Source organism: Poecilia formosa, unplaced genomic scaffold (assembly GCF_000485575.1).
Source record: "Poecilia formosa unplaced genomic scaffold, Poecilia_formosa-5.1.2 Scaffold13, whole genome shotgun sequence".
In the NCBI taxonomy this organism is placed as follows: domain Eukaryota; kingdom Metazoa; phylum Chordata; class Actinopteri; order Cyprinodontiformes; family Poeciliidae; genus Poecilia; species Poecilia formosa.
In genome coordinates this window covers 2,274,594-2,301,809 of record NW_006799952.1, presented here as the reverse complement: position 1 = coordinate 2,301,809, position 27,216 = coordinate 2,274,594, and the positions used below count along the sequence as shown (strand labels likewise).

Sequence of the window (27,216 nt, the reverse complement as noted above, 5' to 3'; positions counted from 1 at the left end):
GCTACCTTTTATCTGTGTGTTAAGCGCTGTCATTTGGTTCTCTTATATCTAGAAATTCAATAACATTGAGATGGAATACATCTGGGATTTTTATCAGTATGACATTTTACATAGTACCTGCTGCTTTTTATGTGATGTTTGCAAAAAGCAAACATCTATAAGATCACACAAATTACATAATTAGGTGTTTTTCCTTCCTGTGTTGCAAATTTTAAAAGTCGTATTCTTCACTACAGAGTCAATTAGAGTGAATGTCTGATCATTTCTTTCTGAAAACTTTCCCTTTTCCCTGCAGTAGTTATTAGAAGTAATGTCAGCATTTCTGCTTTTGATTAGGTAACAAAGTGTGATTAATAATAAACATTTGCCATCTATCACATTACATAAAATCAATTGATATATGAATCCAACCTGTGAAATAAACAGCATCTTATTGTGGTTTATGATCCAGATTGTTCACTGGGTCAGTAAACAATTTACCTCAGAATCTTGACAGATTAGTTTATTCATTATCAGTATTATCAGAATGATAATACTGATAATGGACATTTTTTTAAAAAGTTGCTTAAAGTGAATCAGAGCCAGTTATCAATGCAGCTTCTAGGCAATCCTAATCCACAAACCACATTAAAATAAATACAAAATGCATCATTGACTTTTTCCTTTTCACTTCAGTCCCATTGGCCATCTAAAAATAATGCAATTAAACAATTTTGCAAAAATTTTCATAGTTTGAAATTATATATGCCAACAAATATATCAAAGAAAAAAACAAACATGTTTTTTATTGACTTTTTTTTATGACAAAAGGCGAACAAATCTACAAAAACAAACTTTTACTTTGCTCCGGATTTAATGAGTGATACAGAAACAATATCCTTTTTACTCCATTTTACAAAACACCAAAGGATGGCAACTATGAAAACAGCATAAACATGTTCTCACAGCTCAGAACACTGGAGAGCAAAAGTCATCATCTCGTTACGTTAATAGCAGTCTTTGAGTGGCAAGTTGTTACCAGGAGGCCAAATCTCAAATGACACAATTCCCCATTTAGAGTCCTACTTTTAGTCTCAGACCCACATACAGAGGGGCAGAAAGTAGAACGCCATCCTGCTGAAGATGGTGTGATTTGAGAGACCATGGAGGAAGAGCACTCATTTCTTCTTCTTCTCATCTTTTTTGGCACCGTCGGCCTTTTCCTTCTCCTTGTCTTTGTCTTTTTCATCTTTTTTCTCTTTGTCATCCTTCTTCTCTTTCTTCCCTTCCTCCTTTTCCTGCCCTTCCTTCTTTTCTGCGTCTCTGTTGGAAATCTTGTTGTTGATCAGGTTGTGCAGGGCCACCACAGAGCGAATGAGCGAGGCCAGGTAGACCACCAGCATCTGGTCGTTGGTCTTCAGGTAAAAGGCTTTGGTGAACTCCTGCAGCAAAACACGTATTCAATAACAAAAAATAAAGTAATTAAAAATCAGCTCATAAATACCAATATATCCTGAAATTAAATATATTTATCTCACATAACACATACATTTAAAATTTATTTCTTCTCTAGTTGGGTCTTATCTGTATGGACAATAAATCATACAAAACCTCAATGCAGACGCTGACTTTGATCCAGCAGAGTAAAAAAAAAAACGCTACTGTATTGGATTTTTTAAAATCTAGTTATAACATGTCAAATAAGGGGGAAAAAAGACTTTATTTGCTTTTGTGTCAAAACCAGATACAATGAAGCTTTTGTTTTTAATTTTTTATATGAATCTCTGTGCTCTCTCACTCAATAGCTGAAAACTGTGGGCACAGAAAACACATTTTATTTGTTCACATTCTGTATTTTTCTTTTACATAACTCATTTTACCCAGTTTTAATTAATTTAAATAACTCTAAGACCCAGAATTAAAGAATTAAACAACTAAAAACACAAAATATAAGGAAAATGGTTTTAAACTGAAACCCAGAGTGCTGTAAGGTTTTGAAAATTCAGATTCTATCTTTTAGCTAGCAGTGGGTGTTTTTGCGATATTGCAAGACCTAAGTATTAACCTCTACCAAATTGCAAGTATGTTGAAGCCACTATCCAGAACCTGTGAAAGCAAAATGCCTTCTGGAACAGGGTTTCATGTTGAAACGACGAGATCAACAACGAGCTGTTTAGCCACATGCTCAAGGAGCGGACACAACGTACAATACTGTTACAGTAAGTAAATGTCAGTCAGTTGCCACATCTTACCAGTAGGTTTACATCTGGAAGCAGGTTGAAGACATCCTGCAGCTGGTAGATGATCTGATGGTTAATGGGAAGTTTTCCTGCAGCCACTCTCTCGAGGTAGGAGCGGATGTCCAACAGCTTTGAGTTGAGTCCCTTCAGGCCGTGAACTTGGTTTGTGATGCGTTGTGACAGAGTTCCCACTGTGGTGTCCTTGATGTCTCTGGAGTCAGGATACAGCGGAGGAGAAATCAGGAAGAAGCTGAGTGTTTTGTCTTAATAAAGCAAACTGAAACATGTCTCAAGCCTCTGTCCTAAAGCAACACAAGCATTAACGATGAAGAGTAATCACTCAGGGTGATGAAGCAGGTGGCGAGTTTGTGTTATACCTCAGCAGATGCTCCACTCCCACTTCTTCTGCTTCTTCAGCTCCAATTTCACTGGTGACGTGTTCAAATGTCTTAGATGTTGGAGTGCCATCCTAGGAAAAAATACACGTTTGTCAATAATTTTTTTGTTATATGCAATCTAAACAAAAATATATGTTCAAACTAGACTTAACGCACTACTTACATCATGGATTTCCTCCACTGAAATGTATGCTTCTGTGGGAAGTCCAAGATCTTTGGGCTTCACATCGATGATGACTAAAACCTGGTGGGGAAAGTAGGGGATATGGAAGGCGTTCATCACCAGAACGAACAAAGACATGTCCAGAAGAGGTGACAGCGATGCTCACCGAGTTGGTACAGTACCGCTTGATGAGCTCATTGATGGCAATGTCATTTTTATGGAGCTTGGGTCCTGTGTGGTACCACCCAACTATCCTTTCTCGGGCTAAAAATGAAGAACACAGTTAAAAACAGGTGAACACAAAGTAAAAAAAACGGCCCAAAAATGATCCAACACCAACGCATGTTCACTCTCTTACCGTTAACTTTCTTAAACATGCCATACATGTTCTCAAGGTAGTCATGATCCAGGAACCATACAGAGTCGTCCTTATCATCTTCATCAAATGGCACTAAAAAGATACAACACAATTATTTGTCACACAAACATGTTTAAATTTAAGCATTGAATTATGTTGCTTTCTGGAGTCTTAAGACCTTTTTTAAGTTCATGACAAAACTTGCATGACATGTAAAACCATTTTCTTTTGAAATATTGCAAAAAGGATTCTTGGGTTTGTTTTACTTTGGCCCACCTCCTAATGTTTAGGGATATCGGTTGTCATTTTTACAGATAACCAAAGTCCAAATTAGTTACGTTCACTAATTGGCAACAATTTTATGCATGTAGTTATCAGGAGAGACTTGGAAGCCTTTACTGTACAGTACTTTAGTCAGTCTTCTTGATTTTGAGATGGTTTGTAAATATAATTTACCAATGACAATCCTTTATTTTTCACTGTATCATTTTATGCTAATACTTACCTGCAAAACTATTGGAGACATCAAGAACCTTTTTGTGCCATGATCCGAGGAGAACACCCACCACTCGCTTCTGATTTCCAATTTTTCCTATCCTACAGTTAAAAAATAAACCAAAGAGTTAAGTGTGGGTAAATTAAACTTGATTAACTTTTGTAATATACCAACATGCTGCTTTAGATGTCATCTGATCCAATACAAAACTACACAAATAGTTTGCAAATCCAGACACAACATGCTGCCCCTTAACATGCAAAATTTATTCCTGAACAGAAAAAGCGAATAAAGGAGAATTACGTTTTTCAAATCTTTAGTGCGAGGACAAAAAAAAAAAAGAATCCAAAAGAATATTAAAAAATGGTATTTCACAGACAAATTTACCAGTAGCTAAACAAAGCTAGCTCAGAGTGTGGTTTGCATACTTGATATTTGTGTATATAGGTTTTCTTCTATGTATTGGCATGAATGTAAGTCTACATACAGACCCATTCAATAGTTTTGTTTATTGAAAAGTTTATTTATTTCAGTAACTCAACTTACAAAATAAAGCACAGATTAACTACACAGACTGATGATTATAAGTTTTTATTTCTGTTCATTGTGATGCTGCTCCATCTGCAGCGAATGAAAATATAATATCTAAGGTTTCAAAATTACATAATAAAAAACACTGACATTCAGAAAAGAAGGCCTGTTTAATACCTACTTAAATGTTATTTTTAAAAGGTTTAATCTTTAATCTGACAAACAACATCCAAACAATTTATTTAATATTACAGACGTGACCATGGGTATGCGTCTGTATGGATACTCTTTACATTTGTTGTAGGATGCATGGGTAATTATAGCATGTATAAATAGATATGTAGAGTGTGCGCTTATGTTTATGAAGACAGAATTTAGCTTACGGGATAGGAAATGCTAAGTATTTTGCTTCCTACTTCATTTCAAAGATAGAGAATAACTAGCATCTTGGAATATGGGCATGTGAATATAACTGTAAAGTGTAAAATCTGGTGCATTCTGCATTAGATTACGTATGTAAATATATGTGTACGAAGTCAAAATGTAACCAAATGTATATAAACGCGGCCGTGAGCTAAACAAAGTTTTCACTTTGAGAGGCCTTAACAAAACATGAATTGTCACTACTGTATAAGTATCAATAATTGAAATCATGAATCATAACTAAAAAGAGTTAAGTTGTTGATCAATTTAATGTATATAATTATTTATTAAACACTTCCAACTAGCTAGCTAAGCTATTTAGCCTTGTCATGTCTCTCCATTCATTTTCAATGGGGCTCTGACTCAGCAAGGCTAACCTTAGCTTAGCTATGCTACAGTGAGCGGTTAAATGGACAATTTCGCAACAAATATTAGTGTTAAGACGAACATAAATACAAATCTCACTCACCTGTTAAAATGATCGACCACGCTGAGTAACACAAGCGGATGAACCACCACATTTTCTACTGCTAATTCTGGCATTTTTGCTACGAAGCCGAACCACACACCAGCTAAACAGAACGCTCACTCGCTTTCACTTCCGACTGCGTGTGACGTTTCTTCCGTTTCCCTAGGCAACATAGAAACTCAAGCCGTTAGGACAGCTCTCAGAGAAAATGGTAAGAAAGAAACACGGTTAACTTTATTAATGTCGTTACTTTCTGATAAAAATGATATGTCTTCTATTTTGAATTAGCAGAAAGGTCTCAATATGTTGTAAAAAAAATTATCTCCTTTGTATTTAGCTGATATAAATGCTTAAATTCAAGTGATTAAACGTTATTTCTCTGTTTTTGATGTTTCTTTGTGTTTTTACAGGCTGATGCTGAAGAGACTCTGAAGAGAATTGAAGGCCATAAAGGTGTAATTGGAACAATTATTGTAAACTCAGAAGGTAGATAAAGTCAAGAATGAAATAAATAAGTCTTACTCTCTTACAATCTGAACGGATCTGAATGTGACTCTACCGTCTTTTTTGAAGGTCTTCCCATCAGAACAACTTTGGATAACTCCACAACGTCTCTTTATGCAAGACTTCTTCGCAGCTTCACTACTTTGGCTAGGAGTGCAGTCAGAGATGTTGACCCTCAAAATGACCTCACCTTTGTGCGCATCCGCTCCAAGAAACAAGAGATCTTGGTTGCTCCTGGTGAGATATCAGTGTTTATTCTATTGCTCACAAGCTCTTCCTAGCTAAATTGTTCTACAGTTCTTACCACAGTTGTATATGTTTTTTTTTCTGTCTTTACAGAGAACAACTTTCTATTGATAGTTATCCAAAACCCATCTGAATAGCTGCCAGATATCAAGCTTTCGTCACATGATGGGTTATTTTCAAGGAGATATTTTACGTCACATGATCCCTCTTTTTTGTTCTGCGTCTGTTGCTTTTTAAAACATGTCATGTGTTTTGCCTCCTGAAATTATTCTCTTTCATTTTATTCTTATTGACAGAAAATGGATGCGGAATAAAAGTAATTTCATCTAAGATTGCGGTTTTCTTAAAGTTGTATTTTAGAGCAAACTGCAAAATTTTTTACACACCTTCAACTATTTTTGTATTTTAGAAGTTCCAAATACAAATCGATGTATTTTACTGAGACTATATGTGATAAATCAGCATGTAGTCATGAGGTGGAAGGAAAATTATACATGGCTTTTAAATTTTGGTACAAATAAGAGGGTATAGTTTTACATAGTTGTTTTCAAGTACCACGACAGATAAGTCAGCAATAAAGTTGTGAAGAAATTTAAAGCAGATTGTGGAAATATGTCTTGAATTTGTGGTAGCAATAAATAGGAACTGAAAACTCACAGAGAAACACAATAATCAGTCAAAAACATTTTTCAAATATTTTAATGTAAATTTCCGTCGGAATGTACACCAATATGTGGTAATAAATAGTTCATTGCAATTATACAGCCCAAATAATACATCACATAAAAACTGATTGAAGCAACTATTCAAGATTTCTCAGCAGGTTTGAAGAGGTGACTGAGCCAAGCTGTCAGGTGAACTGGGATGAAATGCTACTGTGTCTTGTGCTCAAAGAGATTCTAGGACATGAAAAAAATAAAATAAAATAATTTCCCTTTGTGACGTTAATTTGTGTGGCTTGAGCAAAAATAAATCTTATAAAAAGAGAACAGAGGCATTACTTTGTCATAAAAAAAAATGTACGACTTTTATGTTCATGTCACACATAGCCCATCAAGTCTCAAGAGACACCGTGTTGGAAATACTCTCTCAACATAATTAAACCGGGATCTGTCCAAAAGTACTTCAGTGGCACATAAAAAACTCAAAAGGCCCATCAGAAAACTACTTTTATGGACATGCGATAGTTACTGTGGACATTGATCCTCAGATAAAATCATATGGACAATGTCAGAGACCAACATTTATCACGTTCTGACAGCAGTGCTTCTCTTGAATCCCAAACGTTTTGACATCACATAGCATTTCTTTTCGTCAAAACACAACTGTTCTACTCTCCATAATTTACTAAACACTTTTATTCTGACCAGCAGCAGTTGCCCCAAAGCATATGGCTTTCACAAGTTAAAGCAGTAAAACTTACAAAACCCCTCGTCTATCACAAGAACCATAAAAAACAAACAAACGAACAAAAAAAAAAAAAACACACCCTCAACTGAAACCCTTTTGCTATTAAATATACTTTAGAAGCTTCATTTGTCCTGTAGGTCATTTTGTGAGCATGCAAACTGCTCTGAATTCAGAATACATTACATTTAACAACACAGAAGACTGTCAAGTATTTACTCTAATTCCATTTCAAGTGCATCCTGTCAATTTTAAGGCCTGAGGTGAGCTTTGATTCCTTGACCTAAACCTCACTGAAGAACTCGACTCTTCTTGACGCCGCCCAGAGAGACTCCTAGTGTGCGTTGACTAACACAATGAAGATACGAGCTCAATTATGGGTGGCAACTGTGGGCCAACTGTTTTCACTATCCATGATCAGACTCTCTGGATTCCACTGGCTTTGCAACACGGCAGGCAAATAAAAAGGAAACCCAGGGAGGGGTCAGGTAACAACTGGACAGGTTAGAGAGGAAACAAGATGTCCAGCTCCTGAAGTGAGGCGAGCAGCCCGGCAGTCCTTCAGTGTGACGCGGCCTCTTTCGAAGGTCACCTCTGTGCTTGCCCGCTGCTTTGGCTCCTGCCCCAGTGGACATTCGGCAGTGTCAAACATCTCCTGAAGTGCTCGAGCTGGGCCTGTAGCCTGTCCCGCTCCTCCCTCACTTTCTGCCTCTGACTCACCAGCTCCTAGCAAACGAAGGACAAAACACGGATCTCGTTACAGAGAAGCAACTCTCTGAGCAGACTCATAATACCACACAAAGGTGCATGAATGCATGGTGAGCTGCATGTTCTTACCCCCATAGTGAGAGAAAGCTGCTCAGCAGTTCTGGTCAGATTGTAATTCTGAGCTTCAAGTCTTTTACACTGACTGTGGAGAACCTGCCGCTCTATGCTCCACTCTGCACAGAGAAAAGCAAAGCGTCATCTGTAGAACCTCGGCTTTAAAGGCTTTAAAATGTTCATGAAGTTGCGTTAGAAGGTCGATCAGCAGTGACATTTTATGCTAAATCTTCATTTAGCAAAAATCCAGATTAGCTGAAGCGAACAGATACTTGGAGAGGAACCGAAAGGCCAAAGAGACGTATACCGTATCGTCACATTTGAAATGAGCAGGTATTTTATAGAGAAAATCACTATTTCATAGGCAAACTCATTTCTGAGTTCTCTCTGTTCTTTTAGGACAAGAAAAGTCCAGTGTAGTTTTTGCTCTTCTTAGACTAGCCAATAACCAAAGTCACTGAGAATGAGCAAATCTGGAGTCATCAAAAAGTAATACATCCATGGAGTTGTCTGCTGAAAGTAGGATATTAACAGCTTACAATCTTCTTACATAACTTCAAAAGTCCTGAAGAGCCATTGAATGAAACAACAGACAAAGAAACGTCATAAACATTTTTGACACCAGAGAAGACGCTGGGCACCATTTTCTACCTGTGCAGTTATTTAGGACACCAAATGGTTTAAGATTTGACGTAATTTTTCTATAATCAAAAGACAATTGGTGAAGTTACTCAGATATTTTGTTTCGATAAAGGATGGAGTCTGTTATATTTCAGAAGAGGGAAGCTGGACCTTGCTGGGATCAGAGCATAATGAAAATCTAATTTTACTTTGCAAACATCTTAACAAGACAATAATTGTAAATTTGATTTTACAGTATCCATCTGGTGATAAAGAGTTAAAAGACACCATAATTTGGTACTTAACTGCTTTCCCCCTTAAGATCTTTCTTTTAAAACACTTGTTTTAAATGTGTTCTTGTATTATCTCAGAAAATATTTCTTCAAATCTAAAAGGCATCCATATGATGAAATCTGTTTATCGCTAGACTAATAACTACATCTCATTCGTACTCACCGTCCACATACTCCTGGTAGGCCTCAAAAATGGCTTCAATGCCCTGCCACTTCCTCGGCGCTTCCTCCTCTTCCTCATCATCCGACTCTTCCTCTTCCTCGTTGGACAGGTGCTCCCGCAGAGCCGGAGCGTCTTGGCTTGCTGCTGGCAAGTGGAAATGGTGGCCGTTGACGTGTGCGTGCTGAGCGCCGTGGTTGATGTGCATCGTTTTCAGATGACGGTTATGTGGAGGCAGCGAGCGTTCAGGTTTTCCACCGACGTCTGCGGCACAGTTTGAGACGCCTGAGGAGCGAAGAGCGAGCGTCAGTCGTCGGCTTCAGAACGACTTTATTTATTTATTTGAAACGTTTCATTGCAGACTGTCTGAAACATTAACTGCACACATCTCAGACACCATAACGTACATTTTCCAGAACAAAATCATCAAAAAACATTAGGGAGGGGATAGATTGGGTAAAGACTATATTGTCGCTTTTAAGAATTATTGAAGGAAACCATGATTTTACATTTGACCATTAACAAACAACGACAAAAACCACCAGTTTGTCTCAATGATCCAAAAATTTCAAGATAAAGTGATATTCTAACTCTTGCTTTCATACACAGACCTTCACTAAATTTTTTTAGAAGTTCATAAGTTTTGAAAGCGCTTGAATATATGAATCTCTTTTGATCACTATTTTTCCAGACTTCTTAGACACACCTTCATTCAAACTGGTGCTGGTTTACTATTGATCCTGCTCCTTAGTCAATGTCAAGTGCATTTATAAAGCACTTTTGAAAACAGCTTAGAACTGCACCAAAGTGCTGTACAAGAACATATGAAAAATGTAAAATGATAAAAGAATAAAATGACGAAAAGAACCATCACAAGATGTTACAGTGTCAGGACTTGCTTACAAGGCTTTATATCCTTTTGAGTTGATATCAGAGCTGCTTGAACACCTGGGGGCGCTAAAACTTAAAGTCAATGGCCAACGTAAATTAAGAGCCATTGACAGCTCTGAATTTATGAGAGCCTTGAAATGTTTCCAAGCAACACAAATTTTCTAAGAAAAAAAAAAACACTTTCAGAAGTATTTTCTTTTCTTTTTTTTTCCCCAAGGGCTTGAATCATGTTTACAACAGACACACCACAATTTAATTTTGAATATTAGGTTATTCGCATAGAGACCACTAGATGGCAAAACGCTGCAAGTTTAAAATTAAGCATGAACGAGAGCTCACCTTTGCTGTTCAGCGTGCTGTGTGTGGACTGCAGCACCGCCTGGTGGAAGCGCTGGGCGAAAGCCTCAGGCGTGAACCTCTCCCAGGGCCGGCTCCGGCCGTTCGCTAGAGGACCGGGCTCCTTTTTCTGAAGGGCGGTGCCGTTCTGAAGCACCTGGAGCTTCCTGTTTGACTGAGCCTCTGCTGTTTCACATTTGTCATGATGGGGGGCTAACGGCGGAGGGATGCGGGGAACCTGGGAGTCCATGGAGGCTTTGGGAGTGTCATTCTGCCTGTGTCTGTGTGAGTCGGGAGGAGAGGGACTGGGAGACTCTGGGTACTGGTGTCCATTTGACTGAGGAGCTGCGGAGGAGTTCCCTAAAAGCAACAAGACGAAGGGTTTGTTGAATGTTTTCCGAGCTTAAAGTTCTGTTTCGTCCAGACTTTTGGTGTATCCGTCTGTGACTCACCAGTTAAAAGAGAAGCAGGACTTCTACACAGCGGCAGAGGATTATATCTGAGTGTGTCTAATGTCACAGTCTTCCTCTGAATAGCCCTCAGCAGCTCCTCTGTCTTCTCCTTATCTACAGAGAAAGAGACAGAATGAGAACACCCATCATTCATTCGTTCAAAAAGTACGAGACTTAAAGGACAGACTGGCCCAAAGTGATGGAAAAATGTCACTGAATGGATTATCTGAGTCAGTGCAGCAGAGTCCCCATTAAAAGTCAAATTTAACTCAGGCTTTTTAAAAAAAATTGCTAGCTGTGTCCAAATTACAGTTTCCAGGATAACTGTTCAGTTTATATATGTTTCCACTATCAAAACATCGTTTAAATGCAATTACCTTATCGTCTTTGAGATATGCTTTGATATCCAGAATTTGATTGGCTAAATAAGTAATCTACATCTGGCTTTGTGACCGTCAACATAGTCCCTGCTTTTATGTGTCTCTACGTAAGATTCCTGCATGGGCTTACAGCTAACATTTCATGTAAAGCAGCTGTATTCCTCAGTAAACTGATTTAAAATCAAAACAGGCAGTAAATAAAGTAGCTTTAAAGACAGCTGTCTTTAAATAGGAAAGTCAAACCATCAGCATCAATCACCAGACTCCCAGGAAAAAGAAAAATCAATAAACACAGGGTCTTGTTATTCTTGATACAAGCTAGAAGTAAATATAGGAAAGGTTCCTCTGTATATCATTTTGCAGAACAATTTGTTTCAAGTAGTAGTGAGAAAAATAATGACAAAGGGAGAGAAGTGGAGGGCACCGGGCTCATGTTTTTCCCCAGGACCCAGTATGACCTGTTTACAGGACACCATATGTTATCAAGATGTGGATTAAAGCCGACTTTTGTTGGCAGAGGAGGAAAATCTCGCTACAAACTCATGTTCTGATTCCTCCCAACTTTATTTTCTTCTCACCCCGCCTACATCTTCAGAGCAAACACAAAAACCGAGAAAAAGTAAATGTGTCTTTTTTCTTTTTTTTTTTTCCCAGAGAGGACTCATCAGAACAAACGGCGGAGTATCACGTAGGACGTGTGCAGCTACTAAACAGGTTATTACCTCTCCTCTGCTGACGGCTGACATGGCTGAGGTTGAACATAAGGAGGAAGTCTTTTTTCTCCTCCAGCTCAGGAGTGCTGTCCATCTGCTCAGCAGAGTACTGGGTGGTTAGGGAAGCTGTGGGCGTTGAAAGTGAACAAATCTTTCTTTTGCTCTGCACTGCTGGTGGGGAGAGACTACGCTCTCTCATCCTCCTCCTCCTCTTCCTCCTCTTCTCAGCCAGCAGTTCATCCCGGTGGGTCAGCGTGGTGAGGCCGCACAAACGCAAAAAGTCCACTTTCTTTGAAGAGAGAAATGTGAACAGGTGAATATTTGCGCTGCTCCTTAGAAAAGCATTCACACGTCTTGAACCGTTTCACATTTTGTCACATGACAAACCTCTAAGCTTAGAGTATAACATGGATTTTAGACCATGTTATAAGCGACATCGTTTCAAAATAGCTAACAAATAAAAATCAGAAACATAGGGTTTAAAAAAAAGTATGATTTCTGCGTGACAAGTTGAGTGGTAAATGAAGTCCTTCTGTAATTTAATCTGAAGGCCACAGAGAACATTTGAGAATAAACAGCGTTAAGTTGTACACGGCCTCTTGTGAGACAAGACCAAGATTTTACTTCTTGACCAACATGCAGAATGCTGTGCGTGGAGGAAAAAAAAATTGCACATCATCATGAAAAGATCATAAACCATGGTGGTGGAAGCATCATGCTGTGGGCTGCTTATCTTCAGCAGGGATATGGAAGATGAACAGAGTTGATGGAAAGATAAATGTGGCTAAAACTCCAAACCCCACTTTTATTTGTGAAACGGTTTGCAGCTTCCCTATCATTGTTTTCCATCACATCCTTTATTGTAAAAGAATAAAAGTAAAATACACCGAAGTTTGTTGTTGCGACGTGACAAATGCGAAAAAGATGAAGGGTTGTAGATTTCAAAAGAACTGTGAAAACAAAAAATGGGAGCGTAAAATCCAGATGTTTACGCACCTCGGAGGATGTGTCCAGTTTGAGAGGCGGCTGTTCTGTCACCCTCCTCAGATGAGCCTTCACCTCCTCTTCATCGCTCTCATCATACGACTCATCCAGGTCGTAGTAATAACCTGACAGAAGCAGAACAGGTTATTACCTAACCCTAACCCTAACCCCTAACCCTAACCCTACCCTAACCTAACCCTAACCCCTAACCCTTACCCTAACCCTACCCTAACCCTAACCCTAACCCTAACCCATTAGGGTTAGTGGGCAATTATTCATTGCCCACTAATGAATAATGTTATTCATTAGTGGGCAGAAGAGCCGTTGTATAGACACAACCCAGAGTCCCTGCCTCTCTCACCTCCTTCTCTGGCCTCCTTCCTCCTCTTCTCCTCCAGGTCCAGCTTACTGAGCAGCCGCCGGTGCTGCTGCAGAACCTCGTCGTAAATCAGCATGCTGTCCACCGCTTGCGTCTGCCGCTCCCGGATCAGGGACGGAGGGCCTGCCTGGTACTGAAGCCCCTGTTCGGTCGGGGCAGACGGAGGCGCGGTCGGTCTGTGGTGATTGTTGATGTGATGCCGCGGGTACGAGCCGTACGGGGCTCGGTCCGGCTCGGTCCTGCTCCACGGCTCTTGTGAAGCCGCTCCCCTCAGAGGGGGACACCTCTCTGGGCTTTTAGAAGTCCTCCTGCTTTTTGCATCGTCTCCCCAGCTCGTTGGAGGCCTGTCGGTCCGGGTCAGTCCCGGCGGCGGTCGGGTCGGCGGTGTAGGGGCGTTGAATTTTCTGCGGGAGTCTGCGGGCGTGTCGACGAGGGAGGCTGGGTTCCACAGGCTTGTCGGAGGAGCAGCGGAATGGTGTGGACCTTTAGGGGAGATGAGCGGCGGTGGAGCGCCAAGGGGTATGTCTTTGCTGCCTGGGTTCTGATAGACTGAACTGGTTCTGTTTGTTATCAAGAAGAGGAAAGACGTTTAGTGTCATCCCATTTGGTCAAATACTGTAAATTAGCTTATAGTGGAAATAAGTTACATCACTAGTTGAGTTCCTAGTTAGCAAATTGTGTGACTAAATTGAATCATGGCTCATGATGAGTAAACATTTCTGGGTTTGAAGTTTGACATCTGTGTTACAAATAATCTTTGTCATATTGCATTTGCAGAAAGATGACCGAGTGTAATGTAGTAGTAATATATTTTTCCCTTCTGCTGTATTTTGGTTACAAAAATCCATTTATGAAAGATCTTGAGTTAAGAGAAGCAAGCCTTGTATGGAGACCTTTTTATGAGTCGTCCCCTGACTGTCTGTCTACACAAAGTGTTGTGACAACAGCACATTTAGAGTGCTGCAAAATTCCTGTGAGATTTTCACCTGTGGCTGTCTCTTCTCGTCTCCGCGCCTTTCCCAGGTGACCTGAGGCCCACCTCCAGTGGGCCCTCCCTCTCCTGTCCCTGTGCCCGTTGCCGTGCCAACCACACCTCTTCACTCGCCCTCTGAGTCATCATGGCGGCTGCCAGAGCTTCATGGATCCCCCCAGAGGCAACGGCACGATGCTTCCCCAGGTGAGCCGGCAGCAGGCTGGGCACCGGGAGCGGGACGGACGCCCTGGAGGACGACAGTCCAGGTTGCAGGGGCACAGCTTTTGTTCCTGGGAAATTCAGCTGGTCTGGGTCTTTGGTTTTATCTGGACAAATAAAGGAGAGACGGATCTTTAGATTGTATGCACCGTTTTGCCAGAAGCATTAATTCACTCACCCACATCTCAGAATGTAGGTGTTTTAACTACTTCCCTGCCCTCAGATGTAAAAAATAAAAATAAAAAAATAAATAAATAAATAAATACACAGTAAAAACCTTCAGACCTCCAAACATTATGCGGATTTTCTCAAGAACTTCATGGAATAGGTTTCCAATGGTAAATGGACTGAACTTATATAGCGCTTTTCCAGTCAATTTTACTACCCAAAGCGCTTTTTCAATCACACTCTGAAACACACACATTTATACACTGATGCGAAGATTGATGGGCAACTTGGGGTTAAAGACGCTAGAATCGAATCTTCAACCTTCCAATTGTAAGACAACCAATTTACCCACTGAGCCACAGCCACCACAATTGACCCTTATTAGAACAGACCACAACAAAGTCATTTAAGGGTTTCAGTGCTTTAGATGTTGTTCACGGTTCTTTTGTGACCTCCTGGATGAGTCGCTACTGCGGTTTTGGAGTATTTTTGGTATGTAGGACACTCCTGAGCAGATTCACCATTGTCCCATGTTTTCGCCATGGTGGACAAAGGCTCTTGCTGAGGTTCACTGGAGTCCGAAAGCCTTAGAAATGGCTCTGCAACCATTTCCAGACTGAGAGAGGATGACTTTGCTTCTTGTCTATTCTTGAATTTCTATGGATTGGAGGATGATGAATCATTATTGGCGATCTTTTAGCCTACTTCCTGTTGCATGATTGGTCCAGTTCAAGTGTTTATTGATTCCACAGGTTTGGTAGTGAAGTGTGGTCAGTGAAATTGAATAGTTAATCTATTATTTAGCAATTACTTTTTCGCATATGGCCAATTCAGTTTATACATATATTTTCCCGCGAAAAGATTATTATTTAATAATTGGAGGTTTTATATTTAGTCAGGGTATCTATGACACTAAAATTTGTTTCCTGATCTGAAACCTGCTTTTCTGGAAGCAACCCCAAATATTTGGCAAGAAAAACCACTACTACTTAACATCTTTGTGAGCCAATTATCAGCCACTGATTTGTATATTTAATGAATGAACTGCTTTATTATCACTTCAGTGACAATTAGCAGTCCAACAAGGGATGTGCACACGCTCAAAAGTTTGTTTTTCTTCTGTATCGGCTTTTATAATCCCCTCTGGTAATGGCTGCACACGTTTTGATTATCTCTAATGACGTTTGTTGTTGAAGAGGAGAAAAAAAAAATTAGTAAAATCTTATGCACAACGGAAACGTCTGAGTAATTAATCATGTACGGTCACATTATGGGGTGTGTGTTGGTGTGTGTGTACCCAGCCTGGTAGGAGTGAGTCTCTCTCCGGGTCGGGCCCTGTCCTCCGGCGGTGCTGCCCTTCGAGCCTGCAGCTCAGCCAGGTACTGACTCTCGGCCGTCCGGACCATCTGGTGCTGTCTGTCCCTCTGTCTCTCCTTCTGTCTGTCCAGCTCTCTCTCCCGCTCCTCTTCCCGCTCTCGCTCTCGCTCCAGCCCGGCCTCGCGCTCCCTCTCTTTCTCTCGTTCTCGCTCCTGCTCTCTTTCACGCTGGCGGAGCTCGTTCTCCATCTGTAGCCTGAGAGGGAGGTTGACAATGACACACACATACACACACACGCACACACACACACACACACACACACACGAGTAGAAGGTGAGAGATGCAACACCCAACATGAGGCAGATATTAACCACACACTGCTGAACCTCGCACAAACATTTGTGACAAAGCATCCACAGAAACCCACACGGATGTGAGCGCGCGCTTTCCATTTACCACAAGGAAAATAATCCATGCACAGCATGACTGAGCAGGAGCAGATGAACGCTTAATAGGTATCCACAGGAATATGACAAAAAACACACACAAACACACAAGAGAACACATTCAGCAACAATCAATAGCAGGCAAAGAAACCTGCGAGAAATGCAGGAGCTATTACACAGCCAGACGATAAATACCATCCATTTCAAACACAAACATCCCCCCTGGCCCCCCGATGGATGATGCTGCAGGGAAGCAATGTCATCCTGGAAAAGGAGCTCAGAGCTCACAAGTAAAAATGGTACAGAGGGAGTAAAATGTACTTCTGCGTGTGTAAGCATGGGATTTTATGCATGCACGGGCGTACATATGCATTTATATAGGAGTACAGAGTGTGTGTTTGAAGGGCAGTGTGTGTGTGTGTGTGTGTGTGATGAGTGTATAGGAGGCACCGTGGGGTGTGTGCTAAAAATATCACACACTCAGCAACCTGTGCTTACCCTGCAGAGAGAGATTACAAAGCCCTGCAGACAGGGAGAGAGGGAGAGGGAGAGAGAGAAAAAGAGAGAGACAGAGAGAGAGAAAGAAGGGGAAAGAGAAACAAAGAAAGAGAGAGAGAAAAAAGAAAGAAAGAAGTTACCTCTCAGAGAAAGCTGTGTGGTTAATTTCTCCTGGGTAGCGGCCTCCAGGTAGGTGCAGCTGCAGGGCCGAGGGGTGAAGGGGAGGGAAGGCGCCACCTGCAGGCATAGAGTAGAACTGCGATCGCAGTGCAGAAAGACAAAGGGACTCCTCCATCCTGCTAAGATACACACACACACACACAAACACACACACACAAACACACACACAAAAACATTAATGCGCTGTTTAGCATCTCAGACATTGACTTTCAACATGGCTGACATCCCTCCTTATGCAAAATGCAGTTTAACATTTAGATTTTCTTCTGGAGCATAGAACAGTTATTAAATTAGGACGCGTTCACAATTTCGGCTGATTTTCTGATTGTCTTTTTCATTATTCCATTGCATTGAGAGTTTTAAACATTACGTGCACACTGATAAAACCATGTTTTTAAGCGAACCCTTTTAGAAGCATTAGCACACTTGTGTGGTTATTTCCCCCACAGCACCAGGTCTGTGTGTAATGCATCGCTGCAGGAGGCCCTGGAAACCTCTGCGTTTTAATACGGGTTTTCAGCAAGCAGAGATTACTAGTTAAAATCTTCTTTTGACCAAATCATCCAAATTGCAAATGTGAATTGTATTAGGGTTTGTTATTAAGAACAAACCAGTTACTGAGAGCAATAAGTCCACCAGCTAGAGTTTGAGTTTTAGCAAAAATCTATCAAATTTAGTCAGTCCTCAAAACAATTAAAACAATAGTCTTAAATCACTGTTTTGTTGCCTGTTTTTCTAATATATTTTAATAGATTATTAACCATTCAGAACATCTTGAAAGACTGATTAGACGGGTATATGGATGTTTGCTTACAGTTTGACTGATTAGACTATATTTATGCCTCGCTGATGTAAAAACCTGTGCGATGATGAAAGATTTCTCGATTTGAATGTGTGGATCTCACAGCCTCGCTTTCTATTATTCAATCTATTATTTGTTTCTGACAGCTTCCTTTTCACTGTTGTAGAAAATAGTCTCCTACAGAATGATGCTGCCACCACCATTTGACAGCGGTGTGTTTGGAGCGACGCGTGGCATCGGTTTTATCACCTCTCAGTATTCTGCGCCCTCCTCCACATGTTTGCCGTCTCCCTACACGGCTTGTGCTAAACTGCAAATGTGATGCAAAATGGACAGGCTCTCTTACTGCTGTGATTGCTAACTTTACGCTCCATGTGCCGTCATTGCACGTCTTCCACAAATTAAAGTGCATAGTCACCTTTGTAAAGATAGAGGGTGGTGCAGGTAGGCAGGGTGATAGTAAGCAGCTGCCGCCGCCGCATGGGCCGCTGCGGCGGGGTCAAGACTGAGGGGCAGAGAGGTCAGTCTGAGGTCATCCGAGGTGGCGAAGGGCCGGAGAGCTCGCAGGTATTCCTCTGGAACAGCCCCCGAGGGAACCACGGCGTGCATCTGCCCCGGTAAACTGCAGAATAAGCTTTTAAAGCGTGCTGTAGGGAAATGAACAAACCTTCAGTCCACTTACGTGCATGAGCCACTCTTACCTTATGCTCTGCAAGCGGGGGTCTTGCATGATACTGCTGTGTGTGCGGCCAAAGGACTGAGCCAGCGAATGAGGTGGGGGGACGGGCGGCGTCCTCTTGTCCTGCTGCAGCGGGGCGCTCTCGGCTCCCACCCGCTCCCTGCTTAGTCCCTGAACGCTCGACTCAACCTGACAAGGAGACAGAGGAGTGTGCGAGCGGGAATTACTGTGGGTGTCCAGGAGATGAGTGCGTGTGTGTGTGTGTGTGTGTGTGTGTGTGTGTGTGTTTGTGTGTGTTGTGTCTAAAGTGAGCAGAAAAGGGGGACAAGAACTGAGTTGGAGATGCTGAGGAAAAAGCTCAGAGCTGCAGCCAGAGGCCTCAGCACAGCCCAGAGCTGGGTCTGATAAGTCAGGATGAATCAAAATCAAAGCAGAAAAGTGATCCTAATATTTGCCCAGCCGCCCAGAGCTGTGTTGGGATTTTGTAATGTATGCTCTTTGTTTGTTAATGATTGATTGAGTTACTGTTTTTTTTTTCTTGGTCAATTCCTAGACTCTGCATCACTTCAGTCATCTTCTTCACTACAATTCCCATTGTTCTTTACTATATCCAGTGTTTATCCCTGTTGTGTACGTCCCGATACCTCAGTTAGTTAAATTTTTTTGTGTTGAGCAAAGCTCTCTGGCATTGATGTACTTTTTCCTTGTTTTATAAATTGCATTTGATTTCTTTAATTGCCTTTTCCTGAGGCTCAGTTTGTGCTTGTAAAGTTCAGCCACCATGACAGTCAAAATGTTTCCCATCATCATGCTTACAGAGAAATAAGACCCTGTCAGTCACATTGGATGGAAAGAGTTTCTGACTTGCAATCAAGTCTTGCTAAAAAATTCTCAGCTAAATGTAGGTCTGGACTTTGACTAGGCCATTCCATACTTTAACATAAATTATAACCCCTGTAGTTCTTGCTGTATGTTTAGGCTCGCTGTTGTGCCTAAATGTGACCCTCTGCTTTGTAGAGGCTGTCCAAGAGATGGACAGCCTCTCCAGCCTCAAACATTTTTTTTTCTAGGTCAGGCCGACATCATCTCTGACCAACGATTCTGTCTATGCTGTAAAGTTTCCCCACAGCATGACTCTGCTTTGTTTCCCTCTAAATGTGGTTTGTCCAGGAAGACCGGCCAAGTGACAGGAAAATGTGTTGATCTATCACATAAAGAACATTGCAGTTTGTGGATGGAATGTGAGGAAAAAGTGTGAAAAGGCTCATGGGGTATGAATATTTTTGTTAGATACTACAGTTTGAAAGTATTCAAATGGGTAACAGACAGAAAAAAAATTACTGTGTTCCAGATTTAGATCCTTTTCAGTTCGATAGTCTCAATTAAGGGTCCGTTATCTTAATTTATTTGATCAAAACAACAGAGATTTTCTCAGACAATTAGGTTTTGGGCGCGCTAAAAGATAAACTGGCCCAGGAACTTTAAGCACATGAATGTGGCCAAACCACAAACAAATGACCTCTGTGCATAGCGCCTGGTCTTCTACCTGCGTTTTCTACAACACATGATTTGGAGTGAAATACCTCCACTTTGAATATTTTTGAATAGTTTTGGATATGTCATTCATGGAAAGCAGATTCAAACCATCTCTTGCAAAACATCTTTCTTGAAATCTCCACTGGACCAAGTTAAAGAGGGGGCCACTGAAAAAAGTATAATTATGAAATTATACTACTGTACAATTGAATCAGTCAGGCTCAAATGTTAATCAATCAATAAGCATGGCTTGTAATCTGAGTGATTTTTTTTTTAACATTCCCATTGAACAATTCCTACCACACACTTTATATTTTTAAATTTCTTCATGCAACAACTTATTTTCAAATCAGACACAACGTGGACGTCAGCTAAGCATCATAAGAAAATCACCATGAGATACTAATAGAATCAAATCGACTGGAAATGCAAAAGATAAATGATCTGAAGTCATTACTCAACGACTTAAGCTCTGCTGGTTATTCAGACTATCAGATTTTGAAAATCCTTGTGTGAAAAGATCTTTGCAGTAATCTGATTCTAAGGAAGAGGGGGACGCTGTTTTTAGGGTCTCTGTTCCAACACTTGTTAATGTCTGCTGGCACAGCAGGCAACACTGTGGGCATTACCCTCCTAGCGTCCAATCAGACGCGTCTCTTATGCTTCGCTTGCTTTCATAGCAGGCGTCCAGGAACCAAAGGGTGCTCAGATCACTCTTTGTCGATTGTTAGAGTACTCAACCATAACAAGAGCAAGAAAAAAATAAATAAATACGCAGGCAGACAAGCAGCTGATGTTGACAGAAACAAAGCAAACGGTCATTTCTGCCCAGGCGACCAATCCGAGGTTCAAAGGTGGGATGATTACCTTGGTTGAGTCTCTGTCTCTGTTGATGAGTCACTAATTTCCCAGCCAGAAAAGGTGTCTCGCTCTCTCAGGAGCTTCTGGTCATGACGATGTCACTGGTCATGCAGATTCAAGCGACAGATTCACATGACTAATTATGACTAGAACTAATCATAAAATGATTTAAGCTGTCAAGCTATATCAGGAAAAACCAATTCTGTGTGCAGGAGGCTTATCCAGGCTTCCAATGTCTGCAGGTTTACGTCGTGCACTGAGTGAAATTATTCCCTACAAACTGGAATACTGGAGGTGACGTTCTGCGCATGACCCTGGAAAACAAAATGGGTAAATGTCACATCTTGAGAGGGTCGAGTTCGCTCCGGGACAAACGGAGACGAGCTGGCCTGGACAGCATCCTGAGCGCTCCTTGACCTCTGATCTCAGAGACGGTCGGCGGGCTTCGCAAATGCAGCAGCGCAACAAACACAATCTGTTTCTTTAGATTGTTTTGCATGCGCGCAGCAAAGTAACTCGCGCTTCCTCCCCTCCCCGTCTTTCTCAGCTCTCTGTTTTGCTGCCTCCCTCCTTCCTTTGCTCTCCGAAATTCTGAAAGGGAGCCCCAGGCAGGCAGAGCCACAGAGTGCTCTTTGTGGAGGGGGGAAAAAAAGAACGCTCTGATCCAGGGGGAAGTGGCTACTGTGGGGGCTAACCTCGGCATTGTGTGAGGGGGCCTGGTTCCCTGCCCCAGCTTAAATACACTCACACACACACAGACCTCTCTTCATGCCCTGAGTCTTTTGTGGTGAAGGGTCAAGTACACACACACACGCACACCCACGCATACACACACACACCTTGCAGGAAGCAGAGCACAATAGGTGCTGGGCTCTGCAGCGTTTCTCTGTTTCTTTACAAAGCTCTTGTGTTCTTGAAGAAGACATGGGCTGATTAGCGAGAGGAGAAGGTGGTTTGAAGAGGCAGTGAGGTAGGAAAGCATCAAAACGAAGCAGTGAGACAAAAACGAAGTGATACACAACGGGAAAAACGAAGAAGGGAGCGGTGGGACGGCTGTTTTCGACAGCTGGATGTTGACAAGCGCTTGGACTGTTTTTTTTTGTTTTGTTTTTTTTCAGTGGAGGATAAAGTGAGAAGAAACAAAACGAACAGCAGATAAAAACAGATGTCTCATCTCAGACTCGGCTACAACGCCAGCAGGCGTTTGGCGAACAGCTCACCTGCCGGCCGTCAGCCCTCCACTGGCCGTTGCTGGTCTTGGTGGGAGCGATGGTGACCACGGGTGGGTTGCTCGGCACACTGTGGCCCCTGCTCTGGCCCAGGAAGGGCCCTAAAGAGCCCCGCTTCGGGGTGGCGACCGGCGAGGGGTGGCTGGTGCCTGGTGAAGACACCGGAGACGATTCGCCGCTGAGGGCAGAGACTGGGAGACAGAGAGGGAGGGATCAAAATCAAATCATTGCACAATGAAACTAAATAATTTTGTGTTTGTATTCGACACACGTGTGTCTAATATGAAGGAAGAAGAAGCTTGTTGAAAAAGGCTGGGGTGTGACGCTGCGAAGGGAGGTGTTAAATGTGATAAAGAGAGAGTGTAACAGTCACTGGTATTACTCTGTTCATGAAGCACCACACACACACACACACACACACGTTCTGAGGCGGAGGGAGACAGAGGATGGAGAGGAAGTTGAGCACTGACTTCCTATAATTGGCTGTAATTAGATTGTCATAATTAGGAGATGAATGGAAACAAATGAAGGAGGAGACAGAGAGGAAGAGGTCAGAGTAGGTCAGCTCTAATTCAACACCTTCATTAGGACGACGTTCTGAAAACTCTGGGATACACTGTGCAGCTTTGGAAAATCATTCCGGCTGACAGAGTTGGAGAGAGATCAAGACTTTTGGCAGAAAACAGGAAGGTTGAGTGTATTTTATCAAAGTGTCTCTTCGTGCAACATACTAGATTTGGAAATGCTGACATAATAGGGAAACATAGAAACAAGTGTTTAAAGGATGCTAATTATTTTGTCTCTGCAACTCCTAATATACACACTGACTCAGAAAGAAGTATTGTGATTGCTGTTCCTTCTTATATTACGGCTCTTTAAAGGAAACTATAATCAGCCAAAAAGGGGCAAGTCCTGTATAAAATTCTGCTTAGGGCCCCATCCGGTTTGGGGCCGGTTCTGGCTTGTTGGGGGACCGGACCACCTCTCACCTCGGGGATCTTCGGCCTGCTTGGCCAGTTTACGCAGGGCGGCAGCAAATCCGGAGTTTGCAGACTGGGCAGCTGCGTTCCCATTGGTTAGAGGGCTGAGGGGACTGACTGTGGCCGTGGTGCGAGTTGCTGTGGAGATCATTCCTAATGATGCCGATTTATTGGACTCATGGTTCATACCTGAGGGAAAGAAAGAGAGACAAGAAGCTTTAAAATGTTGAAAATCACTGAAAAACGTGACGAAGCGAGATTTCTCTTTGTTGGAAAAAATTATTGTTTTCCTGATCCAAGCTGGTGTCTTATTCAAACTGAATGACTTTAGCTGCGGCTGACAAGTGTGTAGAAGTGTGTGTGTGCGTGTGTGTGTGTGTGTTTTACTGTCTGTGATCATGATAGAGAGTGCAGCTTCAGCATAGATAGAGTGGAGGGAGTAGAGCTGTGTCAAATAGAGCGCTGACCCTAATAGCAAATCACACACATGAGCGCACACATGTCCGTTTCCTCAAGGGAGCCAGCCGACACATCTTAAGACCCGGGAGCATCCACACACACACAAGAGTCTTATTAAGTACGACTGCATTTTTACACCCTGACACAACACACACACACACACACACACACACAACCCCACATCGATACGCCGGACAGTGGGCGCAGCAAGGGGCCAGCATGGTTGGAGCTTCCCTTGTTTTCTTCATCTATCCCCACACTGACCCACTAATGTTAATTACAGCTGGAATTACTCCCTCACAACCCCTCCCTTGCCCCCCACCTCCCCTCAGCACCCACCCACCCCATCCTGTCCCTCTGCCGGCTTCAACCATGACCTCATTACTAACACACACACACACACACACACACACACCTTTAAAGCACGCACACACACACACACAGAAAACCACAAGAAGAACAAACGAAGACCAAAAGCAGCAAACACGCTCATGAAATATTCATATGTGCACACTGAACATGATTATTGAGTGCTCTGCTCAATCCCACTGACAATGCTGGTGAGCATGGAGGACAGGCAGGTGTCAGGGCCTCAAAGTAGCAGAGACTTTCATATTTACAGGCGCCTGGACAGATCCTGGACTCCACCGTGTGACACGCGTGAGCAAATCACTCACAGGAAACTAATAGACGGAGGAAGAGGATGGAGTCTTGAATAAAGTGGGCATGAAGTGGAGAAGAAACCTGAGATTTCAGCAAAACTAATCAGGATATATTTTGGTATTGATGCATTCTTTCATGTTGCCCAACAGAAAGGATCACTCTCTGTAATCTATGTGTTTCTTCTCTGGTAATAATATGTTAAAAAGAAAAGAGGAAGAGGCAAAGAGAGTAAAAGCTCAGATCCTGATAAGCTGAGTGTGTGTGGTTGCGTGTGCGCGCGTGTGCGTGCGTGCGTGTGTGTGTGCATCTCTGTCTCTGCTGAGCCCAGCAGTCAAGGGAGAGATGATAAGACACTTTCTATCGACTCCTTCTCTTCCTCCCTCCCTCCTCTCCTCTCCACACTCTCACTCTTTTCCTCCTTTGTCTCCTCTCCTCCTCTTTCGTGTTTATCTCAGCATACTTGAGCTTGTTCAACAAAAGCCAGTGCACATGATCTCCTCTCCCTGTCCTGCTCCCCTTTTAAAACAATCTTTTTCCTCAGAGGCTGCTCCCTCTGACGTTCCAGCCGTTTTTCACCAGCGCTCGCGCTAAAAGTGTCCACATGCACGTAATTCAGACATGCAAACACTCACCCCTGCCTGCCGCTCACTGATCTCCTCCTGCTCGTCGTCTTTCTGCTCCTGTGTGAGACTCTTTCACTCTCCCCCCCTCTCAGCCTTGCAGCTGCTACGTGGTCACGTGATCCCTTTTCTATCTAACCTCTCCTCCTCCTCCTTCTGCCCTCCCTGCTTCCCTCTCAATCTCTCACCCCATCCACTCCATCCAGCCTCTAACTCCTCGCTTTTCTGACAGTTCACCTTTCCATTTTCTCCACTCAAGCTGATGTTTACGCTTTCTCTTCTTCCGTCTTTTGCCTTCTTCCCTTTTGGCTCCCACTCCAAGGGGGGTAGAGTGGCGGAGGCGGCGGCGTTGGTGGTGGCTTGGGGGGCGGAGAGAGGATGAGTAGAAGGAGGAGGTGGAGGGTGGAGGGTGATGACGGAGAGGGAGGGTGTGTGATTTGAGCTCTGTGTGTGTGTGTGTGTGTGTGTGTGTGTGTGTGTGTGAGTGTGTGTGGTAGTGCTAACCCTCCATCCATCACTCTGTCTCTCTGTTTTAGTCAGCTATCTGCTTTGGGACTCCGGGGTGGGGGGGAGTTATGTGGGGATCTGGGGTGAGTAAATAGAAGGGGTTTACAGAAACCTTTCACCCCTCACCTCTGACCACTGACCCCTCAGCAGGAGAGAGAGAGGAAGAGGAGGAGGTGCAAAAACCCGAGTGGAAATTAAGATGTTTACTGGAATCTCCTTAGAAATTTTGACCTGGGTTTTCTACCTAAATTAGTTTGTTGTTGTTGTTGTTGTTGTTGTTGTTGTTGTTGTTGTTGTAAACAGATGTGGTTGCATCATCAAATGAATCGCTACGTATCTCAGTAAAACTATTAAGAGTTTCCCCAGTACTAAAGTGTTTTTCCATAGTCGTTAAAACTGTCACCACGTCGTGACCGTACGAGACAGAAACTCTGACAAAAATCATCAAGCTGCTCCACCTCCTTCCTGCCGCCACCTGAAGATGTTCACAGCTCCCGACCAAAGCCAGCCAATCAGAACCAGGAGGAGCGTCTGCTGTCAATCAACGCTGCTCAATGTGCTGATGGCAGAGAAACATCTTACCATTCCAGGAAAAGCTTTTATCAGTGGTATCATCGGTGGCTAAGCTAACTAGCCCTAGCATTCAAGGCGGGCTAAAAGCTGTAGCCTAGCAGATAGCAAGGGGAGGGATGAGCATGAAAGTGATTGACGGCGCTGAAACCCTCCTACTGCCTCTGATTGGTTGTTTCTGATTGATTGACATATTTCTGCAGTTTGTACAGAAAAACATAGATTATCTGTCTTAGATTATATTGTCACGGCATAGTGATAATTTTAACAAATATGTCAAAAACTTTTTCTTTATAGAAGTTAGAGATTTCAACCCTTATTTTTTAATTTAACATAGAAAAGCAACAACTGTTCCTACTTGCTAAAGTTATATAAAATATTGATTCCTATTATAATGATCTATAACTTTACAAATGCTAAACTTAGATTTTTTTTCTCTGTTTCCAGGGATATTTCTGCCAAATTCATCTGTCTGGAGAGTGAAAAGTGAAACAAAATTTGATTTGACTGGGAAGTTGAAGAACTGGGTTGGAAATGACGATGCTAAGTTGTAAACAGTCTGGTTGCAGGTCAGAAATCCAGGAATAGGTTAATTATCTTGGTATCAGCTACTAATACTGATACAAGACAAACAACAATATGTGAGTCTCTTTTTATGTATCCAAACACCGAAGGAACACGTTCACATACAGAGGATGTAAGCTGCTGCGTGTGATGACAGTTTAATGAGATGCAAGCCATCAGAAGTGTTAATAAATCATTTATATCTATGAATTTAACATTTTACAATTATGTGGGTTCTGAACCCAGGGCTGCTTGTCGGCCTCTGAGAAGTTCCAGCTTCATTAAGCGTTGTTGTTCTCATAAGGTTTGGAACCTTGGGAAAAAAATGACTTCCCGACTAGAAAGAACATGCACTTTAAAGCAGTTCATGCAAAGACTTGACTGGTTTCTCAAAAACAGATTTAGCTCATGTTTTATTTTGACACCATTTATGTTTTCCTCATGTTATAGTCAAAGTTTGGTAGACTCAGTACCAAGCAAGACGGACGTCAGGAGGAGGTGGAAATGCCATAAACAAGTTCTATTATTGTATTTTGCTGCACAGGAACCAACATGTACATGAATAAAGTAGGCCTCCCTACCCTAACCCTCTGTAATAATTTTAATTACTCTGAATAACCTGCCCATGTGAACATATAAGAAAAGTCTACTTTGGAAAACATTGCTGAAAACCTCAAAATTAGGAGGAAAAGAACGCGTT

The 27,216-nt window shown here is 42.2% G+C and overlaps 3 protein-coding genes across 7 annotated transcripts in view; 1 reads left to right on the top strand and 2 right to left on the bottom strand.

Annotated features, from left to right (window-relative positions):
• Positions 1-791: 791 nt before the first annotated feature.
• Positions 792-5,155, bottom strand: psmd7 (proteasome 26S subunit, non-ATPase 7). Its single transcript, XM_007545601.2, has 8 exons — positions 5,058-5,155; positions 3,644-3,735; positions 3,139-3,231; positions 2,947-3,044; positions 2,781-2,861; positions 2,597-2,688; positions 2,232-2,430; positions 792-1,421 (listed from the first exon to the last, which is right to left on the bottom strand). Exons 1-8 carry the CDS (start codon positions 5,129-5,131, stop codon positions 1,158-1,160), a joined length of 993 nt encoding a protein of 330 aa, XP_007545663.1. The 5' UTR covers positions 5,132-5,155; the 3' UTR covers positions 792-1,157.
• A 26-nt stretch (positions 5,156-5,181) lies between these two features.
• On the top strand, positions 5,182-6,139 carry LOC103133727 (dynein light chain roadblock-type 2). Its single transcript, XM_007545600.2, has 4 exons — positions 5,182-5,268; positions 5,468-5,543; positions 5,631-5,798; positions 5,901-6,139. The coding sequence occupies exons 1-4, from the start codon at positions 5,266-5,268 to the stop codon at positions 5,942-5,944; spliced, it is 291 nt and encodes a 96-aa protein (XP_007545662.1). The 5' UTR covers positions 5,182-5,265; the 3' UTR covers positions 5,945-6,139.
• Positions 6,140-6,490: 351 nt separating this feature from the next.
• LOC103133725 (genetic suppressor element 1-like) overlaps positions 6,491-27,216 on the bottom strand; it is a 44,541-nt gene continuing 23,815 nt past the window's right edge. For 3 of the 5 annotated variants that reach the window (XM_007545598.2, XM_007545599.2, XM_016668105.1), the window contains exons 2-16: positions 23,143-23,322; positions 22,145-22,344; positions 18,550-18,716; positions 18,267-18,470; positions 17,007-17,165; positions 15,903-16,177; positions 14,232-14,544; positions 13,228-13,805; positions 12,879-12,991; positions 11,892-12,171; positions 10,790-10,903; positions 10,341-10,697; positions 9,114-9,395; positions 8,052-8,155; positions 6,491-7,940 (exon numbers count right to left, since the gene is read on the bottom strand). In XM_007545598.2, coding sequence (XP_007545660.1) covers positions 7,803-7,940; positions 8,052-8,155; positions 9,114-9,395; positions 10,341-10,697; positions 10,790-10,903; positions 11,892-12,171; positions 12,879-12,991; positions 13,228-13,805; positions 14,232-14,544; positions 15,903-16,177; positions 17,007-17,165; positions 18,267-18,470; positions 18,550-18,716; positions 22,145-22,344; positions 23,143-23,322 — 3,464 coding nt within the window. In that variant the 3' untranslated portion in view covers positions 6,491-7,802. Of the gene's footprint in view, positions 7,941-8,051; positions 8,156-9,113; positions 9,396-10,340; positions 10,698-10,789; positions 10,904-11,891; positions 12,172-12,878; positions 12,992-13,227; positions 13,806-14,231; positions 14,545-15,902; positions 16,178-17,006; positions 17,166-18,266; positions 18,471-18,549; positions 18,717-22,144; positions 22,345-23,142; positions 23,323-24,887; positions 25,249-27,216 lie in introns of those variants that run through there. The other 2 variants (XM_016668107.1, XM_016668106.1) reach the window with 2 other exon arrangements.